Source organism: Salmo salar, chromosome ssa23 (assembly GCF_905237065.1).
Source record: "Salmo salar chromosome ssa23, Ssal_v3.1, whole genome shotgun sequence".
In the NCBI taxonomy this organism is placed as follows: domain Eukaryota; kingdom Metazoa; phylum Chordata; class Actinopteri; order Salmoniformes; family Salmonidae; genus Salmo; species Salmo salar.
In genome coordinates, this window is record NC_059464.1 from 21,907,219 (window position 1) to 21,928,297 (window position 21,079).

General features: G+C 44.5%; 1 protein-coding gene across 2 annotated transcripts; it reads left to right on the forward strand.

Annotated features, from left to right (window-relative positions):
* The first annotated feature begins 8,669 nt into the window (after positions 1-8,669).
* On the forward strand, positions 8,670-20,059 carry LOC106584222 (protein NDNF). Of its 2 annotated transcripts, none has more exons than XM_014169265.2 (4): positions 8,670-8,869; positions 15,631-15,834; positions 16,286-16,410; positions 17,911-20,059. In XM_014169265.2, exons 2-4 carry the CDS (start codon positions 15,635-15,637, stop codon positions 19,302-19,304), a joined length of 1,719 nt encoding a protein of 572 aa, XP_014024740.1. In that variant the 5' UTR covers positions 8,670-8,869; positions 15,631-15,634; the 3' UTR covers positions 19,305-20,059. The 2 variants fall into 2 exon arrangements, with proteins under 2 accessions (XP_014024740.1, XP_014024739.1); XM_014169264.2 differs by lacking the exon at positions 8,670-8,869 and adding an exon at positions 9,172-9,573.
* Positions 20,060-21,079: the final 1,020 nt, after the last annotated feature.

Here is a 21,079-nt window from a genome sequence, read left to right on the forward strand (position 1 = left end):
ATATTTTATATACTTTGAACACTCTTGGGATTCTCTCAACCAGCTTCTAGAAGTAGTCACCTGGAATGCATTTCAATTAACAATTGCCTTGTTAAAAGTTAATTTGTGGAATTTCTTTCCTTTTTAATGCGCTTGAGACAATCAGTTGTGTTGTGAAGGTAGGGGTGGTATACAGAAGATAGCCCTATTTGGGGAAAGAGTCCATATGTCCTTCCCGTTTCTGAATCCTGGCTTAGGACCTGACTGCCCTCGACCAGCACAAAACATCCTGTAGCTTACTGCACTAGCATCAAATAGTCCCCGCGATATGCAACTTTTCAGGGAAGTCAGGAACCAATACACACAGTCAGTTAGGAAACAAAGGCTAGCTTTTTCAAACAGAAATTTGCATCCTGTAGCTCTAACTCCAAAAAGTTCTGGGACACTGTAAAGTCCATGGAGAATTGACCACTGCATTGAAGCTAGGAAACACTGTCACCACCGATAAATTCACGATAATCGAGAATTTCAATAAGAAATTCTCTTCGGCTGGGCATGCTTTCCTCCTGGCTACCCCAACCCCGGCCAACAGCTCTGCACCCCCTGCAGCAACTTGCCCAAGCCTCCCCCATTTCTCATTCACCCAAATCCAGATAGCTGATGTTCTGAAAGAGCTGCAAAATATGGACCCCTACAAATCAGCCAGGCTAGACAATCTGGACCCTCTCTTTCTAAAATGATTAGCCAAAATTGTTGCAACCCCTATTACTAGCCTGTTCAACCTCTCTTTCGTATCGTCTGAGATCCCCAAAGATTGGAAAGCTGCCGCGATCATCCCCCTCTTCAAAAGGGTTGACACTCTAGACCCAAACTGTTACAGACCTATGTCCATCCAGCCCTGCCTTTCAAAAGTCTTCGAAAGCCAAGTTAACAAACAGATCACTGACCATTTTGGATCCCACCGTACCTTCTCCGCTGTGCAATCTGGTTTCCGAGCTGGTCACTGGTGCACTACAGCCACACTCAAGGTACTAAACGATATCATAACCGTCATCAAAAAAGACAGTACTGTGCAGACGTCTTCATCGACCTGGCCAAGGCTTTCGACTCTGTCAATCACCACATTCTTATCGGCAGACTCAACAGCCTTGGTTTCTCAAATTAATGCCTCACCTGGTTCACCAACTACTTCTCAGATAGAGTTCGGTGTGTAAAATCGGAGGGCCTGTTGTCCGGACCTCTGGCAGTCTCTATGGGGTACCACAGGGTTCAATTCTCGGGCCGATACTTTTCTCTGTATACATCAATGATGTCGCTCTTGCTGCGGGTGATTCCTTGATCCACCTCTACGCAGACGACACCATTCTGTATACATCTGGCCCTTCTTTGAACATTGTCTTAACAAACCTCCAAACGATCTTCAATGCCATACAACACTCCTTCCGTGGCCTCCAACTGCTCTTAAACGCTAGTAAAACTAAATGCATGCTCTTCAACCGATCGCTGCCCGCTGCCCGATCGCATCCCTACTCTGGACGGTTCTGACTTAGAATATGTGGACAACTACAAATAACTAGGTGCCTGGCTAGACAGTAAACTCTCTTTCCAGACTCATATTAAGCATCTCCAATCCAAAATTAAATCTACAATCAGCTTCCGATTTCACAACAAAGCCTCCTTCATTCACGCTGCCAAACATACCCTCGTAAAACTGACTATCCTACCGATCGTCGACTTCGGCGATGTCATTTACAAAATATCCTCCAACACTCTACTCAGCAAACTGGATGCAGTCTATCACAGTGCCATCCATTTTGTCACCAAAGCTCCATATACCACCCACAACTGCAACCTGTAAGCTCTCGTCGGCTGGCCCTTGCTACATATTCGTCGCCAAACCCACTGGCTCCAGATAATCTATAACTCTTTGCTAGGTAAAGCGCTGCCTTATCTCAGCTCATTGGTCACCATAACAACACCGACCCGTAGCACACGCTCCAGCAGGTATATCTCACTGGTCATCCCCAAAGCCAACACCTCCTTTGGCCGCCTTTCCTTCCAGGTCTCTGCTGCCAATGACTGGAACGAATTGCAAAAATCGCTGAAGTTGGAGACATATATCAGCCTCACTAACTTTAAGCATCAGCGATCTGAGCAGCTTACCGATCGCTGCAGCTGTACATAGCCCATCTGTAAATAGCCCATGCAACTAACTACCTCATCCCCATATTGTTTTTATTAACTTTTTTGCTCTTTTGCACAGCAGTATTTCTACTTGCACATCATCATCTGCACATCTGTCACTCCAGTGTTAATTTGCTAAATTGGAATTACTTCGCTACTAAGGCCTGTTTATTGCCTTACCACCTTACTCCATTTGCACACACTGTATATAGATGTTTATATTGTGTTATTGACTGTACTTTTGTTTATCCCATGTGTAACTCGGTGTTGTTGTTTTTTGTCGCACTGCTTTGCTTTATTTTGGCCAGGTCGCAGTTGTAAATGAGAACTTGTTCTCAACTAGCCTACCTGGTTAAATAAATGTGAAATAAAATAAAATAAAATAAAATATTATGGCAAGAAAGCTCAAATAAGCAAAGATAAGCGACAGTCCATCATTACTTTAAGAATTTACAGTCAATCTGGGAAAATTCAAGAATTCGAAAGTTTCTTCAAGTGCAGTTGCAAAACCCATCAAGCGCTATGTTGATACTGGCTCTCATGAGGACCGCCACAGGAAAGGAAGACCCAGAGTTACCTCTGCTGTAGAGGTAAGTTCATTTGACTTACCAGCCTCAGAAATTGCAACCCAAATAAATTCTTCACAGAGTTCAAGTAACAGACACATGTCAACATCAACTGTTCATAGGAGACTGCGTGAATCAGGCCTTCATGGTCGAATTGCTGCAAAGAAACCACTACTAAAGGACACCAATAAGAAGAAGAGACTTGCTTGGGCCAAGAAACATGAGCAATGAACATTAGACTGGTGGAAATCTGTCCTTTGGTCTGATGAGTCCAAATATGAGATTTTTGGTTCCAACCAAAAAGGTGGAGGGATGATCTCCTCATATGTGGTTCCCACCGTGAAGCATGGAGGAGGAAGAGTGGGGGTGCTTTGCTGGTGACATGGTCAGTGATTTATTTAGAATTCAAGGCACACTTCTTTTAACCTTTTTTTAACTAAGCAAGTCACTTAAGAACAAATTCTTATTTACAATGACGACCTACCCCAGCCAAACCCGGACGACACTGGGCCAATTGTGCGCCACCTTCTGGGACTCCCAATCACGGCCGGATGTGATCCAGCCTGGATTCAAACCAGGGACTGTAATGACGCCTCTTGCACTGAGATGCAATGCCTTAGACCATGGCGCCACTCGGGAGCCCACTTAACCAGCATGGCTACCACAGCATTCTGCAGCGATAGCCCATCCCATCCGGTTTGCGCTTCGTGGGACTATCACTTATTTTTCAACAGGAGAATGACCCAACACACCTCCAGGCTGTGTAAGGGATATTTGACCAAGAAGGAGAGTGATGGAGTGGTGCATCAGGTGACCTGGCCTCCACAATCACCCGACCTCAACCCAATTGAGATGGTTTGGGATGAGTTGGAGTGCAGAGTGAAGGTGAAGGCAGCTAACAAGTGCTCAGCATATGTGGGAACTCCTTCAAAACTGTTGGAAAAGCATTACTCATGAAGCTGGTTGAGACAATGCCAAGAGTGTGCAAAGCTGTCATCAAGCCAAAGGGTGGCTACTTTGAAGAATCTAAAATATAACATTTGATTTGTTTAACACTTTTTTTGTTACTACATGATTCCATATGTGTTATTTCACCATTTGGATGTCTTCACTATTGTTCTACAATGTAGAAAATAGTAAAAATAAAGAAAAACCCTTGAATGAGTAGGTGTCCAAACTTTTTGACTGGTACTGTATGTTAAGGATGCTTCCATGAACAAGTGTTGAAACACGTCCAACTACGTCTACGATTTTAGTTGGCTGATATGGAATTTGTTACAGTAAATAATCACGGCCATCTGGTGAGGTAGGGCTAAATCTGCAGGTTTATTTAATCGGAACAGCTAACATGTAGCCTTTGATCAAATGCCACTACTTTGACAATTTTAATTGGCTGATTCTTAAACTTAACCTTCATCTTTTTCTAGCGTTTGCATGTATGGCCCCCTAGTGTTTTCCTGTTAGCAGCTCTTCAACGACACATTGTTTATTTGAACTTCATCTTAATTCTGTAAATGGGTGCGTTGTGTAACCATGCTGCTGTGCTGCTAGTGATGCAATGCTTCCATTGAGTGTGTCCTCCTGTGGCCTGGACGAGAGGCAGAGTAGGAAGTCAAGCTCTCCTCCACTCGTCTCACTCTGACTCTCCCCGGCTGTGTTTACAATGCACATACCATGCCTCTGGCTGCTGTGCTCTAGAGTTGCAGTAAAAAGGCCTGGACTAAACGTCTGTGTGTATACAGTATACTTGTGTGTGTGTGTGTCTGTGTGTGATTGTGAATCCAAACTTTGGGCAATGTTTATGTCTGGGGTCCCCTGGGTATTTTGGGTACCACTGGCCTGCTGCTCCATTATTGGATAATAAGATGAAGTCGGCCGCTGACACACCGCGCTCTTATTGGATAAGAGGAAGTTAGACACTGACACGATATTCACTCTTCACCCTTGTCTTCTTTCGTCTGGCTTCAATTGTAGCTTTTCGTCTTCTACCTCAGGCCCCCGCACCTCTCTGATTCAGAGGGGTTGGGTTAAATGCGGAAGACACATTTCAGTTGAAGGCATTCAGTTGTACAACTGACTAGGTATAACCCCTTTCCCCATGATTGAAATATAATTTTTAGAGAGAAGGGCGGGAAGGACAGACACATTTTTCCAAATGCGCCATGGTCTTAAACAGGCAGCCCAATTCTGATCTTTTTTCTACTAAATGGTCTTTTTCACATCAGATCTTTTCACATCAGATCTTTTTCAGAGCTGCTTGGATTGTTCCAAAGACCAATTAGAGAAAAAATGGATGGATTGCTGACACAACCAGATATATATTAAAACTGTTAGTCCAACAGAAGGGGCTCTTCCACATAGTTTATGTTCTTTTACAGGTGTCTTTCATCTGAGCGATATTTACTGAAAGACAAGTTGTGTTCAGATAAAGTTTACTTACTGCTATCATCCTCCCCTGCCTCTTTCCTTACCTTGAACTGTAGCCCCCTTTGCTTCTCTCCCACTCTGCTCTCTTCCTTGGAAACCTTGTAACAATATATTTTGCCAAATGTCTTTGAATGACTGGAAGAAGAAGTAGTGGCCATTGGAGGTCAGAGTTCAGCCTTTATGCCTAATCCGTCCCTGGTCCGTCTGGTCCTGTCACAAACACAACAGGACAACAGGAAGGGGAAACCATAAATGGTGAAAACTGTTTACACAGCAACTGTTGCCATGGCACAAGCTCTTGTCTGTCCAAAGTAAATGATTAGCTGTGATGTGTAGTGGAGTGCTCTGTTAGCCAGCAGGGGACACTGGCCAGGGAACAGCCTCCTAGTTAGCATTCCACAGCTCTGAGGAGGAGACCCATAGATAACCTAGAGAGTGTGTGCGTGTGTATCTCAGAGTGTGCGTGTGTATCTCTGAGCCACCACATCCACACACACTAAATACATTCCAGCCTGATAAGCTATGGCATTCCATCCTCCCTGCATTAATAGCTTAGGGGAGTAGTTGAGAAGTGTGTAAGGGGAACATTTAAAGGAGGTAACAATCAGTCATTGCCTTACAGCATCCCCCAATGCTAACAGACTCCAGGTCAGTGATAACAATGACTCTCAGAGAGAACGCATCTCCACTCTGACAGGCTGACCAATCCAGGATCAGGCGCATAGAGATGCATGCTGATGAATGTTAGGAGTGGGCTATAATACTGTATGGGCTGAAGCTGACTCAACATTACAGTAAGCATTTGAATGGAATGTATGTCTAGAAAAAGTACACCACTTTAACATAATGTTTTTAATCACAATTGGCTATAGGCAGTGTAATGCTAAAAGGTGTCTAATAGTTTACCGGTATGTGCTTGGAATGCTTTTGTCAGTGAATGTGTGTGAAAGTGAGATACTAATCAGCCCTGCAATGGGGTTGAAGTACAGTGGAGAGAATTATGCCATGAACATTTTTCACCTCTTTATCCCCCTTAGTCCTTTTCCCATCTGTGGTAAAATGTCCTTAGTGTGGATACTTTTCCAAATCTTTGTCATGTCAATAGCCAAACTGTTTTCTGTCTCTCTTTCTCTCTCTCTCTTTGAATCTGGTCCAATTTGAATCTGGTCTGTGTATGAGAGAGAGAGAGAGAGAGAGAGAGAGAGAGAGAGAGAGAGAGAGAGAGAGAGAGAGAGAGAGAGAGAGAGAGAGAGAGAGAGAGCTGGTCCTGGGGCTCTGTTCACAAACAGACCCCACAGAGCCCCAGGACTGCAACACAGTTACATCCAACCAAATCATGAGAAAACTAAAAGAAAATTACTTGACACATTGGAAAAATACAGAACAAACTAGAATGCTATTTGGCCCTAAACCTGACCACTGTGACTGACCCAAAATTTAAGGAAATCTTTGACTATGTACAGACTCAGTGAGCATAGCCTTGCTATTGAGAAAGGCATTTGAAGGCAGACCTGGCTCTCAAGAGAAGACAGGCTATGTGCACACCGCCCACAAAATGAGGTGGAATCTGAGCTACACTTCCTAACCTCCTGCCAAATGTATGACCATATTAGAGACACATATTTCCCTCAGATTACACAGACCCACAAAGAATTTGAAAACAAATCCAATTTTGATTAACTCCTATATCTATTGGGTGAAATACCACAGTGTGCAATCACAGCAGCAAGATTTGTGACCTGTTGCTAATAGAAAAAGTCAACCAGTGAGGAACAAACACCATTGTAAATACAACCTATATTTATGTTTATTTATTTTCCCTTTTGTACTTTAACTATTTGGACATCATTACAACACTGTATACATACATAATATGACATTTGAAGTGTCTTTATTATATTGGAACTTATAAGTGTAATGTTTACTGTAAATTTTTTTATTGTTTATTTCACTTTTGTTTATTATCTATTTCACTTGCTTTGGCAATGTAAACATATGTTTCCCATGCCAATAAAGCCCCTTAAATTGAAATTGAGAGAGAAAGAGAGAGAGACAGAGAGAGAGGGAGGGAGGGAGAGAGAGAGAGAGAGACAGAGAGAGAGAAGGGCTTTGCATTATGCGGATTGATAGCAGGATGTGAGATGCAAGGTCAGGAAGTCAGGGGTCTGGAGCTCTACTTCAAGTTGCTCCCAAATAATCTATCAAACTTGACACAACCTTCCCTACAGGATCCAGACAGTCCAGACCATGCGAGGAGCCAGGAGTGGCCAGCACTTGCCCACCTACCACTGTGGCAGCATAGTCTGTCCGAATGACTCAAACGCATATAACCCTGTGCGCTGACGAGATCACTTCGCCATGGAGGCAGCAATGTGCCTGGAAAACCGTTCGTTTACAGTGGACATAACAAGAGCCATGTCCATAAACTTCGTGTGTTTGATGTATTTGATACCATTCCACTCATTCCGCTCCAGCCATTACCACGCGCGCGTCCTCCACAATTAAGGTGCCACCAATTTCCTGTGATAGAAAGTCCACTCGGTAATTACCTAGCCAGCGCGCTAACCAGTGTAGGCTAGTGTGCGCGGATTTACGCCTCCAGAGAGACCACTGACGCTAGATGATGCTGTTGCACCAAGGCGTCTCACTCAATGTTTTTTACTTTAATTGCGAAATGTTTGTTAGGCCTACTTACTGTCTATACTGATACTGATACTATAATGTCGAGGGAATATGCTTAATGCGAAATTACGCATATATATTTGATTTTGCCTGAAAATATATATAATATATAGAATAGACTACGCATATTGAATTAGTCTGCATTAAATGATATGATTAGGCTAGAGGTCAAATTGGAAATGTATGATGGAAAATGAGCTACATATTTAGGCCAACTGCTCTCTAACATAATGTTAAATAATTGCCAAGTTCTCTCCTATCCAACGTTGCTTTCCTTTCCCTCTCCCCTTAACGAGGTAGAGTATGCTAACCCTTTATATAGACTATGCATTATTGCTACACGTGTTTCTGCTAATGCGTCAAGGGATTCGGGGTAATGAAACAACAGTTTTAAACGCTAACGCTCCTATCTATTTTCTGGACGGGGTTGGATAAAGACATCATTTTACTCCGGCTACTCTGCTGACCTCGGCAGCCCCCATAAAGTCGTACATTATTTACAATTCACATCACCGACAGAATTCAGTCAAAGGCTCTTATCTTGGATAAATATTTACTTCCCTGGGTTATGGCCCGGGAACAGACAAAAGCATCTCTGTACCGCCGGCGTTTTCACACCTTTAGGCTAAACGGAATAATGTCATGTAAGCAACAAAAACACATTCGGCCCAGTCGAATTGGTTTGGTGTAAACACTCCGGACAAACGAAAGCAACCCAGAGAAATCGCTCTTTATGGATATATTACACATAAATTACACACGACAGATGAAGGAATAAAATGGTTTTGCTTACACATCTATCTAGGCTCATGATAAAACTTGCTCACTGATAACACAGAAAATGTAACCCGAGGGTTGCGTGACTTTGAAAAGGGTCCTACCCAAGTCTGCTCGTTTTCTGCGCGCATTACGACGTACGTAAACAGCTCACAGGGAATCCCCGCTCTTAAAATAACAGAGGTGAAGACACCAGATCGATGCCTTGTTTTGCTTTGCTCTAGGTTTACAGACACGTCTCTCAAGTATTTCTGGTAAGTTAAACCTTAGTGTTCGCCTTGTAGGGATAATACCTTATTCGATGGAAAAATGTTTTTAAAGTTTTATTTTGAATGCAAAGAAAAAAGGTTTAATACAATGTATGTAAAACGTGTGTAATTGTCATCCAATTTATACAAATTGGGTCTACTTGGTATGGCTATAGCCATTCCAAGTAAATCCAAAGTAATGTAGAAATATAGGTTTTTCATTCATAAAGTGATGTCAGTTTAAGTTCATGTCTGTGATAGGTCCGTTGCTGGTTCTGGCTGGTCTCTGGTTGGTTTTTTATTTGTTGGGGCTGTGATGTCCAGGAGGAGTGGGCTGGTTATCGGAGTGCACCTAGGGAGAGCGCAGAGACAGAAGTTCGCACCAGTTTGCCAGTCGGAGTCTCAATAGCAGCCGCGCGGCAGGGGACGGACGCGCAACCAGAACTCAGGATACCTACCAACTCAGATTCTGAAACAAGGCTCAACCCTCCAGAACTGCCACCAACTAACCAGACCTGTAATCCGATTGCCACCACACAAGAACTGACTCGAGGAATCTATTGGACAGTGAAAAGGACAATTGTTTTGTATTTTTTTCTTCATTTTTTTAAACATTTTTTATTGTGGTCTCATAATTGTTGGGCAGGTTAGGAAAAAGCTACACATTCATACAACTTTCCAACTATTTTCATCATCCCTAAAACTGAAAGGTAAGACGCTCATTCACAAAATATTTTAAGTGTATCCGTGGCTCATTAGATCTCTGTTTTCTATAAATATCTTATGAAATAGCCTAAACCTATGAATGCCAAATCACATCGATTGAAAACGCTGCTTTCAGGCAACATGCTTGCGTTTTTGGAGTAGCCTGGACTACTCTATATGGTTTGTGGAGCGCTTTTTGAAGATAATGAGACGGTTCCATAAAAAAGAAAAACAGAAAGGGACTCTCCGATTAAATAACGCTTGCCTTTGAAAATTCTGCCAGATAGAGGGGAAAGGGTTTTGTGGTTTACAACTCCGGGAAGTTAAGGTTTTCAAACACATTTCAATCAAGCCCGGGCTCGCATGCTGTTTTAATTTGGTTCCCTTAGTTTGGCTGTGGCCACTATTTCACTTGGCACGATTAATATCGCGCAAAAAGGATGAACTTTTGAGGGAGTTGAAAAGGACACGCGGGAGGCAGTGTCCACGGGCTCGGGGCTCCTGGATCTGAGGCGCGCTGCTTTGTGCTCTTAACGGGGTTCCCATGCTCTCAGGGGTGACGGAGCACCCTCCAAAGCCGCCAGACGCAATTCACCAAGATGCGTTCTCACCCCATTCTATAGTGCGTGGCATACATTCTCTTCACTTGCCCTTTTTTATAGTGGTGCTACCGATGCAACATACCACACACGTTGGGACATCCGTTTTTTAAAAATGGGACATCAGTATTTTAGAATAGTTTTCCTCAACCCTGTGCGAGCCCCCGCACCTGCACTATAACCGCTGCTCTGATTACTCTCTCACACACATATATTCACATTTGGAGACCCTTAAAAATCCTCTTAAAATTAAAACAAACTACTGCATTTTTTTTAAACAATTGATCATTGATCATATTAATCCTTTCTTATTAACTTTTTGTTTTAGAAATACGTTTATTTGAGCCGTAATAATATATTTTTGATTTATAAAACGAGTTATTCGTTAATAAATTATTTGTATAAATTAATGCATTTTACGTTATGAATTTTACGCAAGGAAATCAGAAAGGAAGGAATTCCAAGTTCTGTGCTTCTGTTATTCACCTCATCCATCCCTTGGTGAGACTTGTTTTTTCCCCCAGCTGCATTCCCCATTGGGCTCAGGAGTATAATGAGAGACAGACTCAGAATGGGAATTTGAATAACTGTATTTAGTAGCAGAGAGAAGCCACACTGCCTCCCGTACTTTCTCAGGAGAATGAATCATGAACAAAAAGTCTGAAAATGGGAAGGTCTGTGTTGCATACCGTAACTAAACCGTGATTTGCATATGAAAACTCTGGGCTGAAAGAATTCCGCCAGTGTTGCTACTGCAATTTATGCGTCCGGAGAAGTGACGAGCTGCGGTATATACAGTCTTCTCGTTGCGTTTGCTTTGTGCGGACCGCTGGAGTGGGATGTCACGTCCAGAGTCGTTGCTGGAAGATTAAGGACATAGCGACAGGTTTTTATTCCCTTCATTAAACCATTCATTTTATCCACCCACACCCTCTCCCAGTGTCCAAAACATTCCCTCTGCAAATCCCTCATTATGCCTCTTCAAATGGACACAAGCAGAGGCAGTGCCCTCAGACTGACGGATCTCTCTGCCCAGCGGAACATAATGGATACATGACTGCCTCATTTCCCACGATGCTGGTCTATGCCCTTATCGTTGATATGCTGATGGGCAGAGAGTGGACCACTTCTTTCCCATGGGGCTTTTTGTGGGCTAATCTTGTGTGCGCTTCCCTTTAGTCATAATGACAGCAACGAAGTGCACATCAGTCAAAGGTGCGCCCCTCATTTGAATGGCTCATTTGTTGTGCAGTAATAGAAAGTGCCCTATGACCTGACCCGCTCCACTAAGCAACATTCCAGGATGCCGTGCTAACCGCTGCCTCGCTCAGAGATGGACCATAAAACAGAACAAGAGAGAGGCAGGCAGGCATGGATGGAAAATAGGCTCCCCTTCCTGAACACGCTATTGTGCCAGCAGTAGCAAAGTCTTTGAGTCTTTGTGGGCTGACGATGAGGAGGATGTGGGTGGTTTAGAGACAGAATATGAGTGATGATGTAGACTTATACACACTCTGAGGAATTTGACGGTTTAGAAGACATACACAAACAGAGAAACTCACATTGTGCACAGACAAAAGTTCTGCCCCTGGACAGGAGCCTAAACCACAGTCTCTACCAATTCATTAATGAGCTGTTTGGCTCTCCAAGAGCACCAGACGTGCTCTGGGTTTGGCTCTCCGTCAGAATGGGCCCAGGTTATGTGTGGTTGGTTCCATCTCAGGCTCTTAGCCCTCAGCCATTGCCTGCCTGCCTGTCTGTATCCCCAATCCCCTGGTTGGCCCTGAATTGACAGCACAGCAGTGATGGAGTCTACTACTGAAGACCTACCGACTGTAAATCTGCCTTCAGAGCAGCTTTAAGAAATCAAACAAAGGCTCCAGGTCCTGTGAGCCCTGCCAGGCGTCTCGTTGGGGAGAATCTTAAATGTCTCTTTATTTGTGTTGAAATTAAAGTGTATTTGTTTCCTTCCCGTCCTGCTAATGAGCTCCATGTGGGAGCAGGCATGAGGTTTACCCGTCCTGACAGGGAGTCGTGGAGCTGGGGGTGGGAGGCTGGAGGGAGGATGGGGTTGGGACTGCGGCTGGATGGAGAGGGCAACCCAGAGAAGACATTGGAGGGATGGAGAGATGGAGGGGCGATGTGGTAGTGTAGGGGTAGTCGGAGGCCTAGTATACACACTGGCAGGCAAAAACGCAGACACACACACACAATCTTCTTTTACATACACATGCTTATACACACACACACACACACACACACACACACACACACACACACACACACACACACACACACACACACACACACACACACACACACACACACACACACACACACACACACACACACACTCCACACGGGTCTTTCATGTTGGACAGTTGGAGTCCAAGACTATTGTAGGGCCGTGTGAATGACGGGCGTAAGCTGCTCCGTTGTGCATACATGTTCTCTGTCACTCAGGAACACTGATTAGGTGTGCTGGTCATCAGGCTGTGCTGGGCTAGCTTCACATTGACTGACTGACTTCACCAGCTGACTCACCAACTGATCTCAAACCATACATACATATAGGGTGCGTTCGTAAATTCACACTGGCTATCTACTCTGATTTCAGAGCACTCTCGTCTGAGTGTGCCAGAGCGCACAATAACTGATGAATTTATGAACGCGCAACACCCATTGAACGTGTCAGTAAAAGTCGGCAAAAAAAGTGCAATTCAATTGTTGCCAGCAGCCCAGTTACATTCATCAATGCTCTGGATAACATGAAAACAGCCTAACCAGCTCTGCTAGGGCGAGTAAAATGGTCAGAGTGAGGTGTTCTCTGATTTGTGTCTTGAAGTAGCTAGCAAGCTAGCCAATGTTAGCCAGCTTGGGTGCTTGACTGCCGTTGTGAGGTCAGAACGCTCAGATCTACCCTACTCCTCGGTCAGAGTGTCCAGTGTAGTGCGAAACGCTCTGACTTTACCAACGGACAATCTGACAATGCTGTGAATTTACGAATGCCCAGAGCGCACTCTGAGCACGCTCTGGCACTCCAGATTAAATGTACGAACACACCCATAAAAACATTCATGAACAAACACCTACATCCTACAACCAAACTGACCACACACAATGACTTCTTTATCATGTAATACATTTCATTTGTTTAATGTATGGATTGATTGAGACATAAAAATGGTATTCACGAGTTCATCTGACTCTGGGGAAGTAGATAAAGCGACCTCATTGCCAAAATCCAGAGGTATCCCTTTAACATTGTTATCTGGCTAAGTTGTCATTCACATAGTTCTGGTAAAGGCATGATATAGGCACAGGGTAAACATTGGTTCATTTGTTGTTGTCGTACTATGGGTTAAACAGTTGAACTGTGACATACCTTTATTTCCATCAATTACTATCTTAATTATGCTTTGTGCACCTAACCTGTTCAGTGTTATCCTTACCCCCTCCCCACCCCTCCCCACCCCTCGAGCTGCCACAACTTACCATTTATTATGCATTAGACTTTTTCTTTAACAACCAAAAGTGCTTCAAGTTTTGAACAAAGTTCCAGTCGGAGTGAAACTGAAAAATAAATGAATATATAAATATACAAAAAACAGCAGCAAAACAAAGTTGCCACGATTGTGGCCGGCTCTGCCTTCAAATTATCCTCCCCCAAATTACGATCATACATTCTCCCTCACTCTAATTAAACATTAGGCTTTATTTGTTCCAGATGCAGCTTTTTTGAAGTTTTATTTTGGTAAAGGGAGCCTGTGAATGGTAGAGGCAGGCCTGCAGTCTCATGCATGCACAAACATTCCAGGTTCCAGCCTGTATGACCCATACATACTGCCTGTGCTGCACCACACAACCTCAAGGTCTAGACATTAGCACAGTCGAATCCAACTGTTTTAATGTGCAGGTGTCATCTTTCAGCAGTGGCTCATACATGGGATCAGAGTCTGGATGGAGGAACGTAGCATTTAGTGGTAACGCTTCTCAGACTTGGGATACTGCAGCACTTTGACCAACTCTAACCCAAGCCATTAGTTTGAATCAGTAATATCACACGCGGTGGGCAAGTTGCTTACCTTGGAAACAACACATCAAGTGCATGTTGGGTTATGCCACAGATGTTTGCAAGCAAATCTGCTGGACGATTCCACACTAATTAATAATTGAGAGCGCACATATCCCATGTCTGATGACATCAGTCCAGTAGTGTCATTATGTGGGCTTGGTGCAGCAGAGACTGGGGCCTCTGGGAGCCTCTGTGCTTTGTTTTGGGGCTGAAGAGTGAGAGACAACTCTGTAGAGCTCTGTACATACCACCTCAGGACTGTCTCGAGTATTAATAGACATGTCTTTGTTCCGCCCGACACGCTTCTGAAGTGGAATAAGACAAGCGGAGATAAGGATCTCCTCTCTGTGAGTCAAATCTCAAAGTACCACTTAGAAGGCTTTCCTCCACCTCTCTGAAGTCTGGCTGAATGAGGGAAGGCTCAGCTCAGACACGAGAGGCCTAAAGGGAAAAATTGACACAGCTGTCAAGGGCTTTTCTCTGGCTTGTGTTTTAAAAGGAAAACAATGTAGTAATGAAGCCATGTTTGTAGCATGGAAGCATGTCCAGCTTTGGGTTCTCTGGTTTGACTTATCTGTCTCTCCAGAGGGAGGGAGGAATGATAGGATGTCTGTGTGACAAGGACAGAAAGAGGGAGGGATAGAGATTGTATGTGTGTGCAAGAGACAAAGATGCAACAGAAAAATAGATGGAGAGCTAGGGTGGAAAAGAAAGAGGGAGAGAGAAAAGGAGAGCAAGGAGGGAGAGAGAGGGGTCATTAAAAGGACACACTCTCACTTGCTGTAAATGGCAGTAAAGTATCTGGCTAATCTGCTATCCTTATCCTGATTAAATCACCTGGGATTTGGCTTTCCCATCAGCTGCAATCAATGTGGCCAAATCAATAGACAGAGGATATCTGAGTGTTCCTGATCTTCAGTGAGCTGCAAAGACCTGTGTACTGAGCCACGTCCCATAGCCGTGGGGATATCTACTGAACAGTACAGTGTAGCGGCTGGTGCCAATCTCTTCTCCTCTTCTATCCTCTTCAATCTTGTTTCTCTGACCTTGGGGAACCTTTCTCACACTAGCCGCTGTATTCCTCTTGATCTTCTCCCTCTTTCTGGTCCAAAGTGTCTTCTCTCTTTTTCTCTGCCTTCCACTTTCTCTCTTTTTCCAAGAGATGGGGCCTCTCTCTGTCCATCTCTGTCTCTCACTTTCCTCTCTTTGGCAGCGTGTTACTGGTTCCCCTTCCATTCTGATAGACTTAACAGGCAAAACTGGAAGTACATTTTCTAGTTCTTCTTCCAAGTATTTATTGAAAGATGTCCAATATTCACTACTTTGGCTTTTCTAACATGAATTCTACTTGTTCTGACGGTCCTGCATATCTGCTTTATGTGTTACAGGAGGATGAGGCTGGATTTTGGACCTCAGGGCTGGCCTTTGGCCCTGGCTCTACTGCTGGGGGTTGTAGTGGGCCAGAAGCTGCCCACGCGAGACGAGGGCCTGTTCCAGATGCAGATCAGAGACAAGACCCTGTTCCATGATTCCTCCGTCATCCCAGACGGAGCTGAGATCAGTGGATACTTGTTCAGAGACACGCCCAAAAGGTAATGAGTTTAGGTCTATGTAAAGACAGCCGTCACTATCAACAACCATTACCAACATGTAGGTTTACTGCTCCAAACATGTACATGTACTGTATGTCTTATCTTACCAAATGCATGAGACCAGGTTGTGTATCACTCAAAAACAGCGTCGTAGCCTTCCCACACTAAATAGCACTGTAGGCTCTGTATGACGACTTATGGCAAATGGATGCATGGGGAATATGGAATGCATTGTGTAATGTATACTAGGACGAGGAAATGCATTATAGATGAGAAAGAGATGTTCATGTGATTTAGGTAATGTCTGCTGATAGAGACCCAGGTCATTAGCATTCCATAGTGTGACCATAGATTTAGTGTGTAGGGTGATTTCAGTAGTTAACCCTGCAGTTAACCCTGCATTCTGTTGGATCCCTGTCATTTACCTGGGCAATACTTCTTGTTTCTGAAGGTACTACTTTGTGGTGGAGGAGGACAACACCCCACTGTCTGTGACGGTAACACCATGTGATGCTCCTCTGGAGTGGAAGCTAACTCTGCAGGAGCTGCCCGAGGAGGCCAGCGGAGAGGGATCAGGTATTTACATAAATATGATTTATAGAACTGATAGCTAATGTAAATTGGGCTATTACAATAAGTACATTGTAAAACTTGTGAAATATATGTTTGATGTACAACAAGTACATAAACAATCATCTCACTAATTCATCGGGATGAACATTAACTAACAGCAACATAAACATTTGATTGATATAGTTTTGAATAAAATGAGAAAGACTTTGTACATTTTGTTGTGGTTGGGTCGCGTTGCTGGTCGGCTTTTTTGGTGTGGTTGTGATATGGTTATTAACTAACTAGTGGCACAATGTCTGAACTGACCACACTGAAGTCTGAATTGACCACACCTCTGTAGTCTGTGAAAAGGGCACAGAGCTCTGAGTAGAACAGACTGCCCTTGGCTGGCTGGTTGGTTGGCTGGCAGACAAACACAGTGTATGAGTAAAGAGTTTAGAATGTGATTAAGCCTTCCTCGTTCCTCCCCCATAAACATATTTATATAGCTAGGTACAATAACCCCCTATGTCCATTCCTAACGTATACTCCCTTTGTCCTCCAATGGGAAGACTATCTCTCTCCCTCCCCTCTCATTCTCACACACTCAGTCACTCTCTCTCCATCTGGACATTGTCTTAGAAACACAAGAAATCAATCAACTCCCTCAAGCCCAGTCCCATTAGAGCACAGACATGGACTGCAGCGGTGGTTTTAGAGTGTGCATAATGTGAGGGTGTGAAAGTACATGTGTGCACGTGTAGGACTATATGGGTGTGCATGTGTCTGTGCCAATGAATAAATGGGCTCCTTGCCTGATACCACCTGCTTTTTTGATGTTCACGCACTGTCCTAATAGATTATAGAATAGAGACTAAATACTGTAACACAGTTAATCTCCAATATGTGCTACACATGGCAACTTAACATAGACCGAGCAGCCATTCACATAGGCTGAGTGGAGCACTAGCCGTCAGGATTGCATTAGTTTCCAGTGTAAATACACAAATGCACAACCTCTCTGTCTGTTCATATGTTTGCTCCGCTCTTTGCTGAATGTCTCGGCCTCGGATCGGATCTTTCAGCATTAATTTAGAACACCGTTGAGCACACTCTCTGGTTGACAAGCATAATATTATGTTTCCTTGCTCAGGTGAAATAAGGCCTGCGACTGACTCCCTCATGGATAGGCTACAAGGTGCCTCTTTGTAGCATAGCTTCACAAGTTCCCAGGAAGGGCCAAGTGAATACCAGCCTGGGATTTTTGGGGATGTTTAGAGTGAAAACATGGTCGCTGGCTCGTGAGGGGCTAATCGTCCGTACAGCTCGGAGAGAGCTTTACCATGACCTCATCAGGATCAACACATTAAACGGGTCATTTTTAGCCACCTGTGGAAATTATTTTACTTCAGAGGCCGAAAAAAATTAAATAAACATTAAGGGAGGTTAGCAAAAAATATCTCAGGAGGTGATGGGGATGCTTTGATATGAAAGGAACTCATGTTAAGTTCGTGTGTTTTCCAGGTGAGCCAGAGCCCCTGGACCAGCAGAAGCAGCAGCAGGTGACAGTAGATGAGGGCACAGAGCTCTTCTCCTACAAGGGGAACGATGTGGAGTCATACGTGGCCACCAGCTCTCCCTCCGGCCTCTATCAGCTGGAGATGCTCTCCACAGAGAAGGACAGCAACTTCAAGGTGTACGCCACCACCACCCCAGCGTCTGACCAGCCCTACCCCGAGCTGCCCTACGATCCCCGGGTGGACGTCACCGCCCTGGGCCGGACCACTGTCACTCTGGCCTGGAAGCCCACCCCTACGGGTGTTCTGATGGGCCAGCCCGTCCAGTACTGTGTGGTCATCAACAAGGAGCACAACTTCAAGAGCCTGTGTGCTGCTGAGGCTAAGATCAGCGCTGACGATGCCTTCATGGCCGCTCCAAAGCCAGGCCGGGACTTCAGCCCCTTCGACTTTGCTCACTTTGGCTTTGTCCCCTCAGACAATAACTTAAACCGAGGTCTCACCAGCAACAAAATCTCCCGCTCCTACACAGCCAAACCCAAGGCCTCTGACATTCAGAAAGTCTGCATTGGTAACAAGAACATCTTCACCGTGTCGGACCTGAAGCCGGACACTCAGTATTACTTTGACGTGTTTGCTGTGAACTCTGCCACCAACACCAGCACCGCCTATGTGGGCACCTTCGCCCGCACCAAGGAGGAGGCTCGGCAGAAGACGGTGGAACTGAAGGATGGCAAAGTGTCCGACGTCTTCATCAAGAGGAAGAGCAGTAAATTCCTGCGCTTCGCCCCTGTCTCCTCCCACCAGAGGGTCACTCTGTTTGTACATGCCTGTCTGGACTCTGTTCAGGTGCAGGTTAGGCGTGATGGCAAGCTGCTGCTCTCCCAGAATGTGGAGGGTATACGGCAGTTCCAGCTGCGAGGGAAGCCCAAGGCCAAGTACCTCATCCGTCTGCGAGGCAGCAGGAAAGGAGCGTCCACCCTGAAGGTGCTGGCCACCACAAAGCCCAGCAGCAAGCAGCCCTTCCCATCGCTACCCGAGGACACACGCATCAAGGCCTTCGACAAGCTGCGTACCTGCTCCTCTGCTACTGTGGCCTGGCTGGGAACGCAGGACCGCAACAAGTTCTGCGTCTACAAAAAAGAGGTGTCCGAGAGCTACGGCGAGGAGCAGCGGCGCCGTGAGCAGAACCAGTGTGCCGGGCCTGAGACGCGCAGGAAGTCAGAGAAGGTCCTCTGCAAGTACTTCCACAGCCCAAACCTGCAGAAGGCCGTTACCACGGAAACCATCACAGGGCTGGAGCCGGGCAAGACCTATCTGCTGGACGTTTATGTTGTGGGCCACAGTGGTCACTCAGTCAAATACCAGAGCAAACTGGTGAAAACGAGGAAGTACTGCTAAAAGACTGCACAGAATAAATCTATTATATATATATATATATATATTAAAAAAGTTTTATTTAACTCTAAGTGATATTCTACTAAGGAGTGTATACAGACTGACCACTCACACAGCTGATGAGCCTGTGGCAGAGACTTAACTGTTTGCAGAGGGAGATATCAACCTGTATATTTATGTTTACATTTCATTGTTGGCATGTTTTTGGGCGATCCATAGGTCAGAGGTGCTCACCTATGGATCGCCCTGTGCTTGGGGTCCCAGAATCTCGTTGCCAACTTGGAGACTTCAGAGCTTCAGAGAAGAGACCGTTTCATCTTGTGCATCTCTCTGTCGCTGCATGACTCTTGCGTTCCTCTGTCAAAATGGTTTGTTACTTCAGTTTCAATTTAAGTTGACCTGCAGAGATAAAATAGATACCAGCCGTGTATAGTTCTCTCAGTGCATCATTTACATTTAGGAGAGATTTAAATTATTTTATACTTCGCCTCTTTTGATTTGATTGTTTGTTTTTATTGATCATGATGACTATTACTGTTATGAAGAAATAATTCAAATTCTATGAGGAAATTGTCATTGTGGAGACATTCCGTTGTGTAGCTCAGCCAGTGTGCGCTCTAGAGCCTGTCTGTAAATGTGTTCTGTGCTGGAGGTCTGTGTGTTACCGCTGTATCGCTGTGTGTGTCACATGTACAGAGTTGTCCTGCCAATATTCATGTACATAAACACTAAATATAGAACAAGTAATCCCTATGTCACCCTGGGTGTCATGTTCTTCTGTGGGCTAGTTAACATCACATACTGTAGATATATGGAGGGTGTCACGCAGCTCTGCAGCAGTGTATCAGCAGAAAGGAGAATAGGAGTGTTTATAGATTTTACATTAAGCCTACATCATGTCCACGTACGCATAACATGATCCTTGATATAAATGATTACTGACATAAGAACAATTTCCCATGGACATACAGTACCAGAGTGAATTATTTGGATGAACGTATTTGAATGTTGGTAAATGTTGTCAAAAGGTACTCTCTACACCGGAACAACGTAGAACTAATGTCACATCAGTGTCTGCGATCGTTTCGTGTTTACATGCGTTTTAGGATGTAGGGTAACAGTTTTAACCACACATACAGTACACTTGCCACATATAAGAGAAGAGGAGGAGTTCAGCATGCACTGACACACATCGACACAGACCCGATCACACACACATCCACACGTTGTAATTAAGAGTGGTCACAGTTGAGTGGAAAAGTCCTGACTGTTGTGGCTAAGACAAACAGCTGTTCCTTGTGACTCTCCATGTTTCCATCACAACCCGATTCTGAGCAGTAACGCTCCGATTCTCCACCACAACTCCCTGTCAATCAAACAACCACCTGGCTTACATTAACCTGCTGTTGCCCTGGAATAATGTGGAGCTCCCAGAGAGCTGTGGGAATGTCATGGATAGGCCTGTAAACTCCTACTAATAAAGCCAGTAAGTAGGGAATGCTAGTGCTATGCTCTAAGGGTCAATACACTCATGAATAAGGTCTGAATGGCGGTAGATGGAGTTTTAATGAAGCCAAGGCCCTCCTTCGTTCTCTCTGTACTAGTCACTTAGGAGGTATAAGCCTGAAAAAAAACACAAACAAGCCTCTTTTCTGGAGCTCACGGAGAAGAGATGCTGCTTTCTCTCCAGTTAATGTCACCTCTCCCAGATCATACTGACACCTACCCTCTTTCCATTTACCTTTATTTAACTAGACAAGTCACTTAAGAACAAATTC